The sequence below is a fragment of the Rhincodon typus genome, chromosome 26 (assembly GCF_021869965.1).
Source record: "Rhincodon typus isolate 14 chromosome 26, sRhiTyp1.1, whole genome shotgun sequence".
Lineage (NCBI taxonomy): Eukaryota > Metazoa > Chordata > Chondrichthyes > Orectolobiformes > Rhincodontidae > Rhincodon > Rhincodon typus.
The window spans coordinates 12,044,767-12,063,696 of NC_063357.1; the positions used below are offsets into that span (position 1 = coordinate 12,044,767).

The following is an 18,930-nucleotide window of genomic DNA, read 5'->3' on the forward strand; positions in this document are numbered from 1 at the left end:
TTGGGGTCCCTTATCTGAGGAAAGATATACTGGCATCAGAGGCAGTCCAGAGAAAGCTGATACCAGATAGGGAGGGATTGATTTAGGAGGAGAGGCTGAATAGATTGGGAATATAGAAGAATGAGAGGTGACCTTATTGAAACATAGGAGATTCTTAAAGGACATGGCAATGTAGAGGGGAAAGGTTGTTTCCTCTTGTAGGAGAGTTTAGGATCAGACAGCATCATCTCAGAATAAGGGCTTGCACATTTAAGACAAAGATGAGGAGGAATTCCTCAGTGAATCTGTAGAATTCTTTACCACAGAGGGCAATCTAATCTACCCTTACAACCCGTCAGATCCCCATTGGGAAGAAGTGTTTAGTCCATTCACAGTCCCAAGGTTGAATGTCAAATGAAAAACAGAGATCTCTGCAAGTTTGACCTCTCGCCGCGAGGGAAAAACAGTTTTACCCCATGTCACCGTTGCTTATTTTGGAGGCAATTATGAGTAAATTATCCTAAAATTTCTTTTTTTCTCTCTCAGTTTTCTTGAACGTCAAATTTCGCCACAGTCTTTGCATGGTGCAAGAAGGAAAAGAGTTGCATAATGTTCAACTTTTAAGGTCGACCAAAGAAAAAGGAGCTTTTCCTGCTTACTTTGATCAAAGGGAAATGTGGGGTTTGTTTTTTGCATTTCTTTCTTTTGCGTGTGAATTTAAATAAGAATATAGGAATTGATGGGGCTTTTTCTTGTCTTAAAACCTGGCGTGGAAGCCGGTTGAGCCCCGCCTCCTCTGAGAGTCGTGGGTGGCGGGGGTGCTGTGAGAACCAAAACAAAACATAAAGCAACGATGCGGCTGAGTATCAATTTTTGACAAGAGTGGAACCGAAAGATCCAGGAAGTGGTGTAAATAGATTTCCTGCTCGATTGGTTCCAGCGGTGAATAAATAGAAGCTAGCTTGTACATTTTGTTAGACGGCATCGTTTCACTAAATTAAAGGCAGGAGACACACACACACACACGCTGCCTGTCAAACACTCAGCGCACTGAGCTAACCTCCAGCAACAATGTTCCGAAGAAAGCGAAGTGTTTCCTTTGGGGGTTTCGGATGGTGAGTGTTACTGTTAAGTTGCTTTTTTTTCTCCTCTCTCTCCGTTCCACACGCCTTACTTCTGGTCACTGTTTTCCTCCCAGCTGTTTTTAAAGAGACACCAACCATGTGTGTACGGTGCAGGAGGCTGCAAGAGGAATGTACGCACAAAAGTCATGTGGATACAAAGATCTGGCTGCTGTTGCACGGCGTCAGGCAGTAGGTAAATGCCCCACTTGCTGAGTAAGCCAAAGAGAACAGAACTGTTTAGTAAACGACCCTGTTCCAAGCTACTCAGTTGACTGACCTGAGGCAGGGTAATCGACTGGAAATTAAAAACAGAAATGCTGGGAAAACTCAGCAGTTCCTTGACTCGAAACGTGTAGCCTTCTTTCTCACCACAAATGCTGCCAGACCTGCTGAGTTTCTCCAGAATGTTGGAAAACCTCAGCAGCTCTGAAGAAGGGTCGCCGGACTCCAAACGTTCACTCTGCTTTCTCTACACAGATGCCGCGGGACCTGCTGAAGTTTCTCCAGCAGTTTCAGTTTTTGGTTCAGAACCTCAGCATCTGCAGTTCTTTGTTTTGTTTCATTTTATTGATTGGAAGAACTGTACTTGGCCTCAGTATTCCTTGCTACAATAAATCTTAGCACCCCATCCTCTCTTTTGGAGTGTGGTGGTAGCGTCCATATTTCTGAGCCAGGAGATCCAGTTTCAAGTCCCACCTGCCCCAGAGATGTGTCATTAAATATCTGGACACGTTCATTAAAGATATCTGCCCCGCTATCTCTGTATTCATATCCAGCCCCACAACATTCTGCAATCATCTAACCCTGTCCTCTGTATATCCCCAAATATAATCACCCCACCATCTGTGGCCCAGCAATTCTCTTCTTAAACCTCACCACCCCTCTACCTTGCTTTCTGTCTTTGAAGCATTCCTTAGACTGTTTGACCAAGCTTTACCTTCTGCTTGAGTAGCTGGGTGTCATATTCTGTTTTAGAATGACTCTGCTGTGAAGTTTCTTGAATTGCTTTATCACAATGAAGGTGCTATATAAGTGTAACAAAAACAGAAATTGCTGAAAAATTTCAGCAGGTCTAGCAGCATCTGCGCAGAGAAATCAGAGTTAACGTTTCAGGTCCAGTGACTCTTCCTCAGAAGTGGACTCAGAAATTGCTGGTGATTATCTTGAATCCCAAGGAAAGTATGACAAAGTGTCAGTGTAACTGCATTTCAATCCAGGAATGATCGCAGGATTGAGATTTTCAGGTCATTTTGTCGAGAGGCTAATAAAACGTCACCTTTTTATTTGTATCGTAAAAATGAACTTGTAGCCAGTGTTCCAATACCTACAGGTGACACTGCAGCAGTCTCTGAATTAATAGTTCAGTACAAACTTCATAAACTGTCTGATGCACTATTGTTAGCCGATTAATGGTGTCTCATTTTCTTGATGAAATACATTTGGATGGTTGTCAGATGCAGATATAAGGATGCAGATATATAACTGATGATAAAAGTGACATTGCTTTCCCTATCATTTATAATTAGCAATGCAATGCGCAGCCCCACAGCTTAAGATGATGATGATTCAACTTCCTTGAATTACCCGAGACAACAAGGTGCAGGGCTGGATGAACACAGCAGGCCAAGCAGCATCCTTGAATTACCCTATTATCTTTCTGATCTGAGCTGCACAGTGCCACTGCAAGTGGGAAGTGTGGCCAAGTCCCTATTTTGGAGGATGGAGGGGGAAAAAAGATGAGTGAAGGCTTCTTGCCAGTCTCTCTTTGCTACAGTCTCCAGCCATGTAAATGGCTGCTACGTGGCCTGAGAGCAGAAATAGAGGGAACTTGTATTTATATTGTTTTTCTTCATTCATTCATGAGATGTGGGTAGGTCAACATTTATTGCCAATCCCTAGTTGCACTTGACAAGGTGGTGGTGAGCTGCCTCCTTGAACTATTGCAGTCCATTTGGTGTAGGTTGACCCACAATTACTTTATGAAGGGAGTTCCAGGATTTTGACCCAATGACACTGAAGGAACGGCGATATATTTCCAAGGCAGGATGGTGAGTGGTTTGGAGGGGACCTTGCAGGTGGTGGTGTTCCCATGTATGTGCTGCTTTTTCCCTCCTGGATGGTGGTGGTCATGTGTTTGGAAAGTGCTGTCTAAGGAGCCTTAATGGATTTCTGCAGTGCATCTTTTAGATGGTACATAAAACTAGCACTGAGCATCATTGAGGAGGGAGTGGATGCTTGTGCATGTAGTGCCAGTCAAGTGGGCTGCTTTATCCTGGATGGTGTCAAGCTGTGGAAGTGATATTAGAGCTGCAGTTATCCAGGCGAGGGGGGAGTATTCCATCACACTCATGAGTTGTGGTTTGTAGACAGTGGAGTGGCTTTGGGACGTCAAGAGGTGAGTCACTTGCTGCAGTATTCCTAGCCTCTGAACTGCTCTTAAAGCCACTGTATTTATATGTCTAATCCTGTTCAGCTTCAGATCAATGGTAACCCCCAGGATAATGATATTGGGGATTCAGCGATGGTAATGCTATTGAATATCAAGGATGGTTAGGTTCCCTCTTTCTCAGAGATGGTCATTGCCTGGCACTTGTGGCATGAGTGTTCCTTGCCACTTGTTAGCTAAACCTGAATATTTTCCAGGTCTCACTAAATTTGGGCGTGGAACTGCTTCAGTATCTGAGGAGTCGCGAATGGTGCTGAACATTGTGCAGTCATTGGCAAACATTCTCACCTCTGACTATATGATGAAGGAAAGATCATTGATGAAGCAGCTGAAGATGGTTGGGCCTAGGACAGTCCCCTGAGGATCTCCTGCGGAGATATCCCGGACCTATGATGACTGAATGGGCTGAATGGATCACCTGTGTCCACTCTGGACAGTGAATCAGACAGAGATTTTTATAATAGAGAGGGAATCTGAAATACTGTCGCACCCTCGTGGTACATATGGTGCATTGGGGTAAATGCAATGACGTGATTGGTAGTACCCAGCGAATAAGTTTCAGTCAGCGTGACCTGGATTCACTTAAGAAACAGCGGAATGCTGTAATGTGAAAACAGAGAGGGTGATGTTTTGAATGGGTGAGATCAAATGGGCCTCTTTATCTGACTTTACCTTGCGACCCACTGGACATTTTCAACCTTCTAATTTCCTATTTCAAATTAGTTCCTTTAAATAGAATGTTTCGATTTATTGAGACAACCACCACAGTGCGAAAGGTATGTGGCAATAGACCTATGCAATGCTGTGTGTCATTGTGTGATCTATTATTCGGCTGTCACGATTTTAGATCTGGACCTGGATTTTCCAGTAACTGAATTCCCTTCCCAAAACCACACCGATGCCCAGTAAGTCCATGGTGAGGTCTGGGTAGACCCCTACTGCCAAATTCTGGCTCTGCCTGCCCTCACTCAACACAATTACATTGCTCCTGCCTGTAGTTTGAGGCATTTACAGTCATAGAGTCATAGAGCTGTACAGTCCAACTCGGTCCATGCCAGATATCCTAAGTAAATCTTGTCCCATTTGCCAGCATTTGGCCAATATCGCTCTAAACCCTTCCTATTCATGTACCCATCCAGATGCCTTTTAAATGTTGTAATTGTACCAGCCCCCACCACTTCCTTTGGCAGCTCATTCCATACATGCACCACCCTCTGCGTGAAAAAGTTGCCCTTTAGGTCCCTTTTAAATCTTTCCCCTCGCACCTTAAACCGAAGCCCTCTAGTTTTGGACTCCCCCACCCCAGGGAAAAGACCTTGGCTATTCAGCCTATCCATGCTCCTCATACTTTTATAAACCTCTATAAGGTCACCCCTCAGCCTCCAACACTCCAGGGAAAACAGCCCCATTCCCAATAGCTCAAACCCTCCAACCCAAACAACATTATTGTAAAGGCATTTGTGTTTACTACGTTTAATATAGTCATAGGCTAAGTAGAGTGGGTCTCTGGGAGTGACAATTAAGGATCCTATGATTTTTGGAGTTGTACAACATTAGACACCCAGATTGAAGCCACAGCAGTATCTGTTAATTTTTATCTCACTGTGGTGAACCCTACGTTATTCGCATATGTCGAAGCTGTGAACGATTTCATCCTCTTCTGTTGGTTCTCTCATGGATCAAAATTCCAGTTTGGGATTGGCATGAATTGTCCACAGAATTAGCAGTTCATAGTGTCTTAACTCAATAATGCTTGCCAAAATGGCACTTAGCCAAAATACCGTACGATTCAGCCCTGTATATCACCCAGTGTGAAGATGTTTTCAATGGTGCAATAGCCATCTGTTTTTAAGTGCTGGATGAATGTGGAACATTTGCTGAATGTTTAAAGTTGACTGACTTTTCAGCAATTGCACTTTCACACCATCAGATAACTTCTGCAGATTTAAAGAATTGCTACCAGGAAGTGTAACCCCACCCTTGACTTCAAGCTACTCACACCCAAAACATGTTATAGTACCAGTAAATCTATTATTTGACTCTTTTCTTTTTTTTAAAGTAATGTATCAGTGGTTAACTAAGTCAATAATCATTGAATGAGTCAGTGTGAATAGATTGGTTGTTAAATTTCAATCCATTCATTACCTTTCCCTGCATTTGACACATTCATACTCAGTACTATGGTGCCCTGTGATCTCCTCATTCCTTCAATTATTGGCTTCTGTTTCATCAACTTCTTCATCCCATTGTTGTCACCTGTGTTTTATGCTGTCAATGTCCCACATCCTGCAATTCCTTCCTTCCATCTCTCCTGCTTCCATCTGTTTTGTCCTGGGTGGTGTTGCATTTTTGTGAGTCGTTGGAGCTGGACTCATCCTGGAAAATGGGGAATATTTCATCACTCTCCTGACTTGTGGCTTGTAGATGGTGCACAAGCTTTGGGACAGTCAGAATTCCTAATCTCTGGTCTGCTTTTGCAACAGTAACAGTATTCACATGGCTATCCAGTTTCAGGTCAATGATAACTCCTCAGGATTTTGACAATGAGAGATTCAGTGAATGCATGTCATTGAATGTCAAAAGGAAATGGTTAGATTCTCTTAGTGTTATTTTCCACATATCTGTCCAAATCTGGGTATTGTCCAAGTCTTGCTGCATGTGGATATGGACTGCTTCAGGATCTGAGGAGTTGCAAATGATGCTGAACATTGTATAATCATCAGTGAACATCCCCACTTATGATTTTTTTTTTATTCATTCATGGGATGAAGGCATCGCTGGCCAGGCAGCATTTATTGCCCATGCCTAATTGCCCAGAGGGCAGTTCAGAGTCAACCACATTGCTGTGGGTCTGGAGTCACATGTAGGCCAGATGAGGTAAGGATGGCAGTTTCCTTCCCTAATGGACATTACTGAACCAGATGGGTTTTTCCCCAACAATTGACAATGGATTCACAGTCATCATTAGATTCTTAATTCCAGCTTTTTATTGAATTCAAATTCCACCATCTGCTGTGGTGGGATTCAAACCCAGGTCCCCGGGATGTTACCTGGGTCTCTGGATTAACAGTCCAGCGATAATACCACTAGGCCATCATCTCCCCTCTTGTGACAGAATGAATCCAAAAGGATTTATTAGCTGCATTAGCTGCATTATAATACATTGCGGTGCCTCTATCTTCAAGGAACAGATATTTCTCTGAGTGATAGACATTTACTAAAGGAAAGAAAACCTTGCATTTCTGAAGCACCTGCCATGACTACCAGATTCATTTAGAGTCAATGAATTACATTGTTTGAATTGTATTCACTGTGTAATATAGGAAACTTCTTGGATACATTGAACATCCTCACCTATCGCTGCGTCTTTCTGATAAATGTCTCATGGTTTGACAGTTCCTATTTGAAATAACAATTCCCTGCTGACATGAATCTGCTACACCAACATCTTGGCCACGAGAACCACAAATAATTGGGCAAGTAATTTCATCCACAGGAACAGGAAAATCAGGCTGTGTTGGAGACAGGAAAGTAGCATGCAGGAGAGTGAGCCAACATGTAGACCAGACATGGGCTAAAAATCCAGCCAGATGTAAGGATCTTAATGGAATTAAGACATAAGCTTCATTCACATCCATTAATCCTGAACTGATTCTAAAGTGGTCATTTTATGGGGAGGCAACTACCTAGTGGTATTATCGCTAGACTGTTAATCCAGAGACCCAGGTAATGTTCTGGGGACCCAGGTTCAAATCCTGCCACGGCAGATAATAGAATTTGAATTCAATAAAAATCTGGAATTAAGAGTCTAATGTTGACCGTGAAAACCATTGTTGATTGTCAGGGATAAAAAAGCCCAACTGGTTCAATATTGCCTTTTAGGGAAGGAAACTGCTGACCTTACCTGGTTTGGCCTACATGTGACTCCAGTCCCAAAGCAATGTGGTTGACTCTTAACTACCCTCTGGGCAATTAGGGATGGGTAATAAATGTTGGCCTAGGCAGCGTTGCCCCCCTTTCTATGAATCAATGAATAAGAAATAATTTTGTCGCTGGGGCTGATCTTAGGTAGAGAGTTCAAGTATACAGATATAATCCAGAAACAGTCATTTTCAATAGATTTGTATTCCCATTCCTGCTCTGAAGAAGAGTCATATGGGACTCAATATTTTAATTCTGTTTGTCTCTCTACAGATGCTGCCATATTGTTGAGTTTCTCTAGCATTCTCTGTGTTTATAACAAAATACTTCTGTTCCATTTTAAGCCAAAGTCCGCTGTTGAACGACAATTGTAACTGTATAACCAAACGATTAAGAGACATGCAACTCTTTGCTCGAAAGAGGTTCCAGAATTTAGCTTACAAACTGCATCTGGCAGCCCATTATAGCCAGGATGTAATCCTTTATTTAGATTGATAGATCAAGAATTAATGCATTCTTATACCCATGCTCATACCCGTACTCATTACAAGCTGACCAGTAAGTTTCTCTGTGGACATTGGCTGATGCAGACTACAGATCTATGAGATGTGACCTGCCAGATTTCCTGCTCCGCCTTATTTACCACTTCAACTGCAGTCCACTATCTTGTGAATTAGTTATTCTCTGAAAACTTGCAGTTCATACTGAAAGAATTGCGTTTGCATGATAGCCTAAACATTGGACTTCATACAAGAGGCAACCTGAAAACTTGAAAGGATTCTTTTCACTGTAGGAGCTTCCACAAGGTAGTTACATTTGAATCCCATCCACTTAGACAGCACCTTCCAACCCACAGCCATCTAGAAGGACAAAAGCAAGCAGATACATAGGAACACTACTGCCTACGAGTTCCCCTCCCAGCCATTCCCCATCCTGACTTGAAAACGTATTGCCACTGCTTCAGTGTCGCTGGGTCAAAGTCCTGGTATCGTGGGTCTACCTACAGCACACAGAAGGCAGCTCACCACCACCTTCTCAAGGGCAACTAGGGATGGTCAATAAATGCTGGTCCAGATATGATGCCCTAAGTGAGTAAAAAATAAATCTAAACTGCACCCCACAACTTTGAGAAAATGCATACAATTTCCACAGACTAAAGTGTCTGTCATATATTGGTGTTTTACTATAAAGGATGATGACAGTGTCATAAAAGTTCCTTTAAGAATGCTCCACTGATTTGAGAGAGCATCTAATGCTAATTGGAGCGTATACTTAAAGCTGGTTTTTCCTGCCTCAGACATGTATTGTAATATGTCTGAACAAGCTCATTATTTTTTTTAAAAAGAAGCTTTGCCCAGTAAGGAGATTTGATTAGGAATGGGATAGAGCAGACTGGAGTTTGTATTGAACTATGACACACAAATAAACAGTTTTGGAAGATGGGCTGACTCCTGCTTCTGTAAATAGATGAGTAGCATTTTGATAGGTAAAATTATTGCAGCATGGAAGAAGGCTATTCCCCACATTGAGTCTACTTGTCTTCCATTTACTACCACTTTTCCACCTTCTCCCCACATCCCAGTTGGCTGGAGGACTGGTTTGTGATGCTGTGTCACGCCAACAGTGTGGATTCACTTCCCACACCAGCTGAGGTACCATGAAGGTCCTGCCTTTTCAACCTCACCCTTTGCTTGAGGTATGGTGACCCTCAGGTTAAACTCACCATAGGTGTCTCATTATCCCATCAGAGCATGGGACTATAGTCTTCTATTTTAGTCCAGGCCTTTCAGAACCTTGAAAACCTCAATAAAATCTCTCTTCAAAGGAAAGCAACTCTAACCTATCCAATCCTTCTTCATCACCACAGTTATCCAGTCCTGGCAACATCCAATAAATTTTCACTATACGCTCTCCAGTGCAATTGCATCCTTTCTGCAATGAGAACTCTAGCATTGTGCATAATACTCAAGTTGTGGCCTAGCTAGCTTTTTATAGAGCACCAACATAACCTCCCTGATCTTACATTCTATGTCTGAACTAATAGAGGAAAGTATCCATATGCCTTCTCAACGACCTTCTAACTGCACCCTTCAGGGATCTGTGGACATTTACTCCAAGATTCTTTACTTCCGCTAACCTCCCAGTATCATCCAGCTTATTGCATATTCCTTTGATTTGTTTGACCTCCCCAAAAGCATCACCTGATAGTCCTCATGGTTGAATTCCATTTGCCACATTTCTGCCCCACCCGACCAGCCTATTGATATGTTCCTGCAGTTTAAAGTTTTCCGCCTCATTTTCAATTATACAGCCACAATTAAGTCTATATTATTAATATGTACTACCAAAGGAAGGGAAACTAGTAATAAGCCCTGCAGAACCAACACTGGAATAGCTTTCCAGAGCCACACTCTGGCAATGCTTCCCTTCAGGTTGTTCTGAAGGCATTGAGAGGCCATTCCAAGTGATGAATGCAACTTGGGCCGAGGTGGGTGTGGAGGTCAGTGCCTGCAGGTGGCTCAAGAAGAATGTGGTTCCAGTGCGACCAGAGCATGAATGATCTGCTGCACCCTGTCATGGATGTGTGCCACTCTCTACTCAATGCTTTCTGCATCTATGAGTTAATGTTTTAAGGTTGCCATTATAGAGGATTGTTACACACATGATCAGGTGCCAGCATTCTCATCAGCTGATCCACATGAAGTCAGTGAGTGTCATTTCATTGCACTGACCCATGTAGGGCTACTGGCATGACAGTGGTACTGTATCTTAACACCTCTGCCAGCATTCAAACTTAAACATAAAAGGAGCAGCAACTCTCAAGAGTTCACACACAGCCAGGTCCCTGGTGTTTCGTCACAATTGGAACATACAGCTTATTACCAAAGCCTTACAAGGGACAAGTACAGGGCAACAAAGGATGGCCTTTTGAGTTTGAGTTTATAACACTACAAGTGTTTAATAACAATGAACAAGATTACTCATGACTGAGATTTTTCATGAGCTGGTCAGCAAGGAAAGGCTTCAATCCTAACACTGTGAGCATTTGCACCCACCAGAAAATGGCTATTTTCTGAAAGCTACAAGTTAGTGAAGAGGATCATACTCATTGGAACATGTCTACTTTACCACACTGACTACAGTCACCTTGAAGGACTCTCTTTCTCAACCTCTGTTCTTGCCAGAGGTGTACTGACCCTGAAGATAAACTACCACCAGTCATCTCACTCTCATGACAGAGCCTTATGGTTTGTTATGACTATGGTGACTTTACCTTTTTACCTTACCAACGTCATGCTTCATATACAGAGTGAGCGTTGTGAACTAATGTGTTCGTCCGACAAGATTGCACGCTTGAAAGTAACTTCAGCGTCCTGGGGTATTAATGACTATTCATGACATGCTAACGAATGTAAAGCATATTGCCACTAATTACAACTGTGAAACTCAACTGGTCCAAAATTTCTGAGCATTTAATAGTAAACACATAGTCTGCCAAAGGGAAACAACAGAAATTTCGATTCCTATCCTACCTTCCACAAGGTATGAGCATCCTGGAAAATTCAACCAGTGTTTTCATATCAAAAGAAAGGGGCCCAATGTCACAACCTGTGCAGGCTCTAACCTTGTCATCTCTTATTGCTGAAATGTGCCAGCAGGTTTAGCAGAAGGGAAACTGGTGGGAAAAATGACACATAATTCAGTGATTGATAGACCCTTAATATAATGAATGAAAGTAAAGACACGGGTAAGGGAATCCACACTGTGTTTGAACTTCTAGTTGGACAACAGATTCAGAACACTGAGATAACAAGGTGTAAAGCTGGATGAACACAGCAGGCCAAGCAGCATCAGAGGAGCAGGAAGGCTGACGTTTCAGGTCTAGACCCTTCTTCAGAAATGGGGGAGGTGAAGGGGGTTCTGAAATAAATAGGGAGAGAGGGGGAGGCGGATAGAAGATGGATAAAGGAGAAGATAGGTGGAGAGGAGACAGACAGGTCCCAGAGGCGGGGTTGGAGCCAGTAATCTAGAACAGCATCGGGCCAGGCAGCATCAGAGGAGCAGGAAAGCTGATGTTTCGGGTCAGGACCCTTTTTCTTTTCTGAAGAAGGGTCCCGACACAAAACGTCAGCTTTCCTGCTTCTCTGATGCTACCTGGCCTGCTGTGTTCCTCTCTGACCCCAGCATCGGCAGTTCTTACTATCCCAGAAAGAATCTCTGTTTTTATGCTTTTCAAAACACTCATTTGGTAGGAGGCCAAGGACTGTAACTTGATATCTGCAAATACGATTGGATGAACGGGAAGTCAAGGAAGCACAAAGCAGTGGTTAACTGAACGGGAACCCTCTGTAATGGAAAGATGCCATTAACATTCAAATGGCTTATTTAGCAAGATGTGCCAGACGTTAAAGGGACATTGTATCAAAAGCATGAGTTACAGATTTGACATTTAGCCAAAATGCTGTCTTCCTATTCAGGGAAGAGCTGGTGAGTTCTCCTCATTGACTATGACAAAGTTATCACTGGACAGAAATCACCAATAAGAAATTATTTGACTCATCGAATATAAAGTGCGTCAAAAGATTTTAATGCTGAAATTAATACATTTAAATAACACCTGACCATGAAGCAAAGGGAAAATCATGTGTCACTGCAAGAAATAATTTATGGAAATCAAACTGAAACAGGAACTGACATAAGAGACCAAACCAGAGCAGGAAGATCATGCATTCTGTGTCCAAGTTAAGACTTTTCTTTTAAAGCTCTGTTCAACTCTCTAAAGATTAAAATATTTTAGCACAACCTGGAATAAAACATTGTTATTTTACTCACATCATTGCTGAATGATTTCATTTTACCCTGTTAAATCCAGAAATGTGTAGTTTTAGCTGAGAAAATTTTGACTGCAACTTAAAATGTGGTCTACACTATCTCAGTTGAAACAAGCAGAAGTGACCATACGAAAATGGTTTCTAAAAAAAAAAGTTAAGAAAACAGCTTGTGAAACTCCAATTTTGGGACATCTCGCACTTGCTTCTAGAGCATGCTTGACCATCCTAAGTTTGCTGGTCTTGGTGAGGCAAGCACTCGAAACACCAGTGACTTTTGCTGGAAAATGTGATTGTGTAGACACTTGGATAAAAAAAAAGAACAGGTCACATACACATATAATACATGCTTCCCTACTCCACCACCTTTCCAGTTGCAGTGCATTCTATACAAGTGAGGCAAGACCTCTCAGAAATGCATTGATGCAGGGTTAATGACTGGAATAACAACACGAAAGAAGCTCGAAAGCATCCAGGGCAAAGCAACCTGTCAAATTGACATCCCATTCATTACATGGAACAATCACTTCCTCCGTAGCTAATGCACAGTGTTTAGCCTCTCCAAGGCTAACTCATCAAGGCTCCTATGATAGCACCGTCCTAAGACATGACCTCTTTCTCCTAGAAGAACAAGGACAGCAGATGTTCAGGAATTCCAAGCCACGCACCATTCTGACATGGAACTACATCACTGTTCTTTTACAATCACTGGGTCAAAACACTGGAATTCCCTTTGTAATAGCATTGTGGGTGTACGGGAGTTCGAAGGTAGGCCATCATGATTCCAGAAAATGGCTCACTGCCAACTCCTCAAGAACACTTAGGGAGGGGATACAAATGTTGGCCCAGCCAGGGATGACCACATCATAGTAAAGCAATTGTAAATAGAGGAAATATACCCCAAGACAAATCTAAACCTTTAAGAAAGGTGGACTAAAAGGTAAAGAAGGAAGATTAGAAAAACAGCTAAAAATGGCCACAGGATTCTTCCAGCTAGCCTGGTGTTTACTTCCAGTTCTAACATTTATTTTTGAAATGTTATCAGAAAGAAGAGGCTGGCCTGCTTTTACCTGCAGACACGTTAATAATTGAAAATGTTGAGTCTAGACCCTAGAATAAAAAGAACATGGAGTTTCAGTGTTTGGGACTACAAGCCTTTTGTTTTGTGTGATTTGTCCTCTGACCAGTGCCTTTCCTATATAGGCTTTTGTAAACCATCAAGGAACAGTTTACCTTTCATTCTGACCAGGTACAGAAGCAAATATCTTGACAAAGGAAACAAATGTAAAATCTCGTCCTTCTGTGAAACATCAGCGATATCGGTTGCAGGTTCTAAGCTCAGTCACTGCTCAGTTCCTTAAATGCAAACTAATGTAAGCAAGTGTTTCAGTCACATTTGAATTCTGTCCAGCAAGCTGAACTTCCTGATTCAGTTCATCTACAAGGAAGCAAATCAACAGCCCAGCATGAGGGCTGCATTTTGTTCATTTGCTATTTTGATATGAATATAGCAAAAAATGAATAAGGGAACAAAGCATTTTGGTAGTTCTACCAATCTCTTGCATCCAGGGGAATCTCCAATTGCCCATGAGAAGAAATAATGCCACCATGGGAATGGACTGGGGAGGGGGTCTTCTCTATTCTGGGCAGAACTAACTCTAGGATTGGATGAATCGGGTGATTTGGGGGGCCCTGCTGTGGGAGGGACCATAGGCATCAGGAGGAACTGGGAGCCAGGGTGGGGTGAAATACTGGGATTGGCACTATGTGATAGTGGGCAATAGTCATCAGAGCCAAGTTAAACCTGCCAACTCGGAGACCTTTGTTCACGGACTGGAAGGAAATTCAGGAGGATTACGGGAGAGGCGGTGCACGGTGTGATTTGCCTCGGTGTTGGGGGAGGGGCCCACACAATGTGATTTCCCCTGGGCCCTGGCCCAGGGATGGCCCTGACTCTGGGACTTCTCAGACACTGGTGTAATCCTGGTATATCTCTTGGGATATCATATTCCAAGAAGATTTGGTTCCAGGTTGCTCTTTAATAATGTATATTGTACAATATATTGGCAGGGCAAATGTGTTTGTCCAATTACTGTGTACGTCAGTGAACATAGTTTTGCATAATTTAGGATGTTGATGTTTCCTTTGTCCTACTAATAATAAATGATTGTCAGGGTTACAGAGAGCAAGGAACTCTTCACTGCAAATACAGTGAGGCAGCTTCTCTATCCATTGACAAACCTGTGCTGGAGTGACATGCCTTCTAACAATTAAATGGTATTGTCTAAATTCCTATCATTGTCAAACGGATGAAAAGGCTCTTAAAACCAGAATTGAAAAAGTAACAAAGCGCAAGAACTTGCAATTATCTATTAGTGGGACAGAGTCCCAGGACTTTCTCTGCTCCACCACCCTAATTACATATATAAACAGTGTTTCTATCCTAGTGAGTAGCAGAATATTCATCCCCATCGTGTCTTTAATATCTGACGGATCTTTATAGAAGAAAGCCTGGATGCCAAAGAGTAATGGTAGAAATGCAGAAGGTGGTCAAGAGTGTTGGTTTTAGGGAGGCCTGTGAAGCTAGCTAGGAGTGGAGCCAGCAGAGGATAATAGCAAGAGTTCTGTCACTAGTTGCAGGGCAAGGGTTTGGGGGATGGGGTGTGGTAGAGGTAGGCCCCAGACTGAAGAACTCAGCCTAAGACAGAGGACTGAAGGAGATTGCCAAGGTAAAGCACAATGTAGATGAGGATGAATAGCTGATGGTTTTGAATGCAATGGACTGTGGCACAAGGCTTGTTGCAGACAGTAGGAGAGGGAGATTGGGACTAAGATTGAAAACAGAGTGCAGGTCTCAAAGGTTTGAATGGTTTGTTTCTGAGTTCAAATTGGAATACGTGGAATTAGCAGCAGCAGCACCCGTGAAGAGAATCAATCTTAAATTCCCTCAAGTATTACAGCAGTTGTCAGTACAACACATGGTGATGGGTTGCTATAATAGCTGGCAAACAAATGGGAAATGTGGCACTGTACACAAAATGAAGATGCAATGTGAAGCTTTGCCAGGACCATAGGAATGTAATGTATGGAATGCAATCACTCAGGCCTAATTTTTCCAGTTAGCATAACTTTAATGCTGATGTTAATGCATTTAAATAACACCATTTTGTAGCATGGATCAGAAAATAAATTGTAACCTAGGAGTTTATTCTTGATCATCTTCCATGGAAAATAGAAATGTTTCTGAAGTTCTGCTCATGCTCATTTACATCAAAGCCAAATCCCAGTGGTGAAATTGCAGTGGATTTACTCTTGCCCAGTACCCAGATTGTCTGCAGGAATGGCAACATAAGATTTTTCCCAATTTTCTCCACTAAAACATTCTTCAAACAACTTTCACAGTAACTACAGCTGGAACAGCTAGCAGAGGGAGAAAATATGTGTCAATGCATTAGCTCAATAGTTGACTTATGAAAAGCAATACTCTGCAGATGCAAGGAGATTGGAAGGGAGATGGTCAACATCATTGCCCCTAGCGCACGCTGGCAGGGAATGGTGGGAAAATGCGGTCTCCCAGCTGGTGACCTTCCATCCGTAAAATTATACAATGATGAACTCAGAGCCAGGAGTGGGGCAGTTTCTCAGTGTGTGTTCCCATTTGGCTTAAAAGTGCTCAACTAGGAAATCTCCTCAGTGATTTCAGGCATATGAAAGGCTAGGGTAATATTTCCAAATCTAAATCAATTGGATTGGAGTCAGTTTAATTTGATCCAAATGTGTCCCAACTCAACAACTTTTCAGATTCATTATGAGCATTCCACCTCTTTTGATTGGATTGTTCAAAGTTAGCATGTGTTTTCGGACTGTGGTGTGCTTTAAGGTCCTAAGTAAAGACACTATAGTCCTAGTGGAGCATAGAGTCTTATGAGATTTTGATTGTACATAGAAAGCCCTAACGTAGACAGGAGATGGGTGGGGTCAGCCCATTTGTGATTTTAGGAGTTTCACGATGATCATAATTCTGCAGAGGTTGGCTAATCCTCTATCACTCAAGTAAATGTGGGCCAAGGTTTGGCAGAGGGTCTTACAATAGAGAACGAGGTGGAGGATTCAAAAACTGGCACAGAGAAGGCCTAATCTTTACTGAAGAGTTCAGTGCATGGTGGGCAAGAATGGGATGGGCAAGAAATGCTGGCCCACCAGTGATGCCCACATCCCACAAATGAATAGAAAAAAAAATTGTCACCTTATTTTATGGAAGGATATAAATGTGTAAGAGATAGTTCAGAAAAGTGTTTACTAGATTGATACTTGGAATGGGTAGGTAATCCATGGGGCAAGACTGGAGAGGTTAGGCTTGTATACACTGAAATTTAGAAGAGTGAAAGAGAACTCGGTTGAAATGTATTTAATCCTGAAAGGTTTGGACAGAGTAGATGTGGCGCAGATGTGGCTCACCCTTATGGGAGAGTCTAGAATCGGGGTCACTATTTAAAAATCAAGTTTTGCTCATTTGAAACAGAGTACGCAAAATTTCTCATCTGAGTCATTAGTCTTTGGAACTCCTCCCCCCTGTAAAGGTGGTAGAAGAAGAGTCTTTGAATTTTAAGGCAGAGTTAGGTAGATTCTTAGAGTCATAGAGTTGTACAGCACAGAAACAGACTCTTCAGTCCAACTCATCCATGTCTACCAGATATCCTAAATTAATCTAGTCCCATTTGCCAGTGTTTGCCCCTTATCCCTGTAAACCCTTCCTATTTATATACCTATCCACATGCCTTTTACATGTTGTAATTGTTCCAGCCTCCACCACCTCTTGTTAAACCAGGAGGTGAAAAGTGATCAGGTGTTGGCGGTATGTGGATTTCAGATTATAAACAGATCGGCCAGGACTTATTGAATGGAGGAGCGGGCTCAAGGGGCTGAATGGCCTACTGCTGATTTGTGTGTTGGTATTTACAGAGAGGCATCCAGGTCCTAAATCTATAAAGGAAAGGAAAGTGGTCGGAACTTACCCGAAATGATCTCTTCTGCTTCTGATTTTCTTCCAACTTGAAGGTGTTGAATGGAAAATGACTTCTCTGCTCAAGTCACAGTTCAAGTAGTGATAGGAATGTGGAGACATTATTGGACAGTCATGATACACAATCTGCACACTTAGGGCACCAGCTGGCTTTGGGTAGCTGCCTTCTGCTGTTCACTTGGAACAGGAGGTTAATATGTAGAATAGTGAGACTCAAATTGAACATTGGTTCTAAAAATGATGTGGTGGCATAATGGTAGATTCATTGGACTAGCAATCCAGAACCCCAGGGGCAATATTCTGGGCACATAATCTCAAATCCCACCATGGCAGATGGTGAAATTTGAATTCAATAAAATCGGGTATAGAGATCCGGTTCACTAATGTCCTGTGAGAAGGGAAATCTGCTGATCTTGGCTCATCAGATCTACATGTGACTCCAGTCCGGCAACAACATGGTTGACTCTTAACTGTCCTGTGGGCAATAAGGGCTGGCCTTACCATCAATATCCACATCCTGCGGATAAATTTAAAAATAATCTCTAGGCTTTTAATTGCCTGTTCACCTGGTTCCAGTGAGACAGAGAAGTTTGAAATCAGTCTTTTGCATCTTCCATTCTCCTAAAGTATACTTACGTCGAATCAAAAGGATGTCTACTATTGGACATATTGACTTCAATCCAATACTTGTGAGTGATTTATGGTTTTTGTTTGTTTTTCAGGATCGACAAATCTACTGTAGCTGCCTTAAGACAGAGGTGAGTTCTCTCATTTGGACAATGCCTTCTTTGGTATTGGATACTGTGTAAGATGGTCTGTTACTGTAGGTTCTGATAATGTTTCATTCTTTCAGGTCAAGATGTTACGTAAATTGTGTTTTGTGCAGCTGTTGTTGAATTTGAACATTCTGCAATCTCCTGACTCCTTTCAGCAAGTTTACTTAAATGAACTTGAAGTCTGGATTTTTTTTTATGCATTGTGAAATGCCATGATTTCCAGGTGTGGGAATAAGTGTTGTTTTCTATAAAATAGTTTTATGTGTTCTGCTGACAGCCATCACCAGGAGGCTGCCGCTATTTTTTTTGCTATTGTCTGATGTTCAGTAGAGTTTGTTGCTTAGTTGTTGTCATGTTAAAAGCTTGTTTTAAAGTTGTCATGATTGCCTGGAATTATCACGTGGACTTTCCCTCAGCTTTGGTGAATGATCAATAGAACCCATCTTCCCTTTCACCACCCTGAAGAATTGACTCCAAACTGCAATTTGTGCCATTCCTCCTCTGTCTCTAATGGTCTCCTTGCCAGGTTATATCAGGAGAACCTTGTAGGAATTCTATTGAATTTGTTTAAAATAATCTGGATATTGGCCCAGGATTTCTTTATGATTTCTACCTGGCTAACAGCAGAATTTTTTTTGGAAGGAAATAAAATTGTGCAAAAGCTTTTTGGAATTTGAAGTGTAAGCGAACATGCAAAATTTCCCACTGGAGTTTTTGAGAATTTATGCACTGGTTCAATGATCAGTTTGCCTAAAGAATTAAGTGGCTCAGTGCCTGAGTTAGTCCAAGATCTAACAAGAACACATTAAAGCATTCATACAGGAACAAAGTG

The 18,930-nt window shown here is 42.1% G+C and overlaps 1 protein-coding gene across 1 annotated transcript in view; it reads left to right on the top strand.

The window, feature by feature from the left end:
- The first annotated feature begins 974 nt into the window (after positions 1-974).
- rap1gap2a (RAP1 GTPase activating protein 2a) overlaps positions 975-18,930 on the top strand; it is a 276,300-nt gene continuing 258,344 nt past the window's right edge. Inside the window, exons 1-2 of the mRNA XM_048612744.1 lie at positions 975-1,094; positions 18,045-18,080. Of these exons, the coding sequence (XP_048468701.1) occupies positions 1,051-1,094; positions 18,045-18,080 (80 nt within the window). The 5' untranslated portion in view covers positions 975-1,050. The remainder of the gene's footprint in view (positions 1,095-18,044; positions 18,081-18,930) is intronic.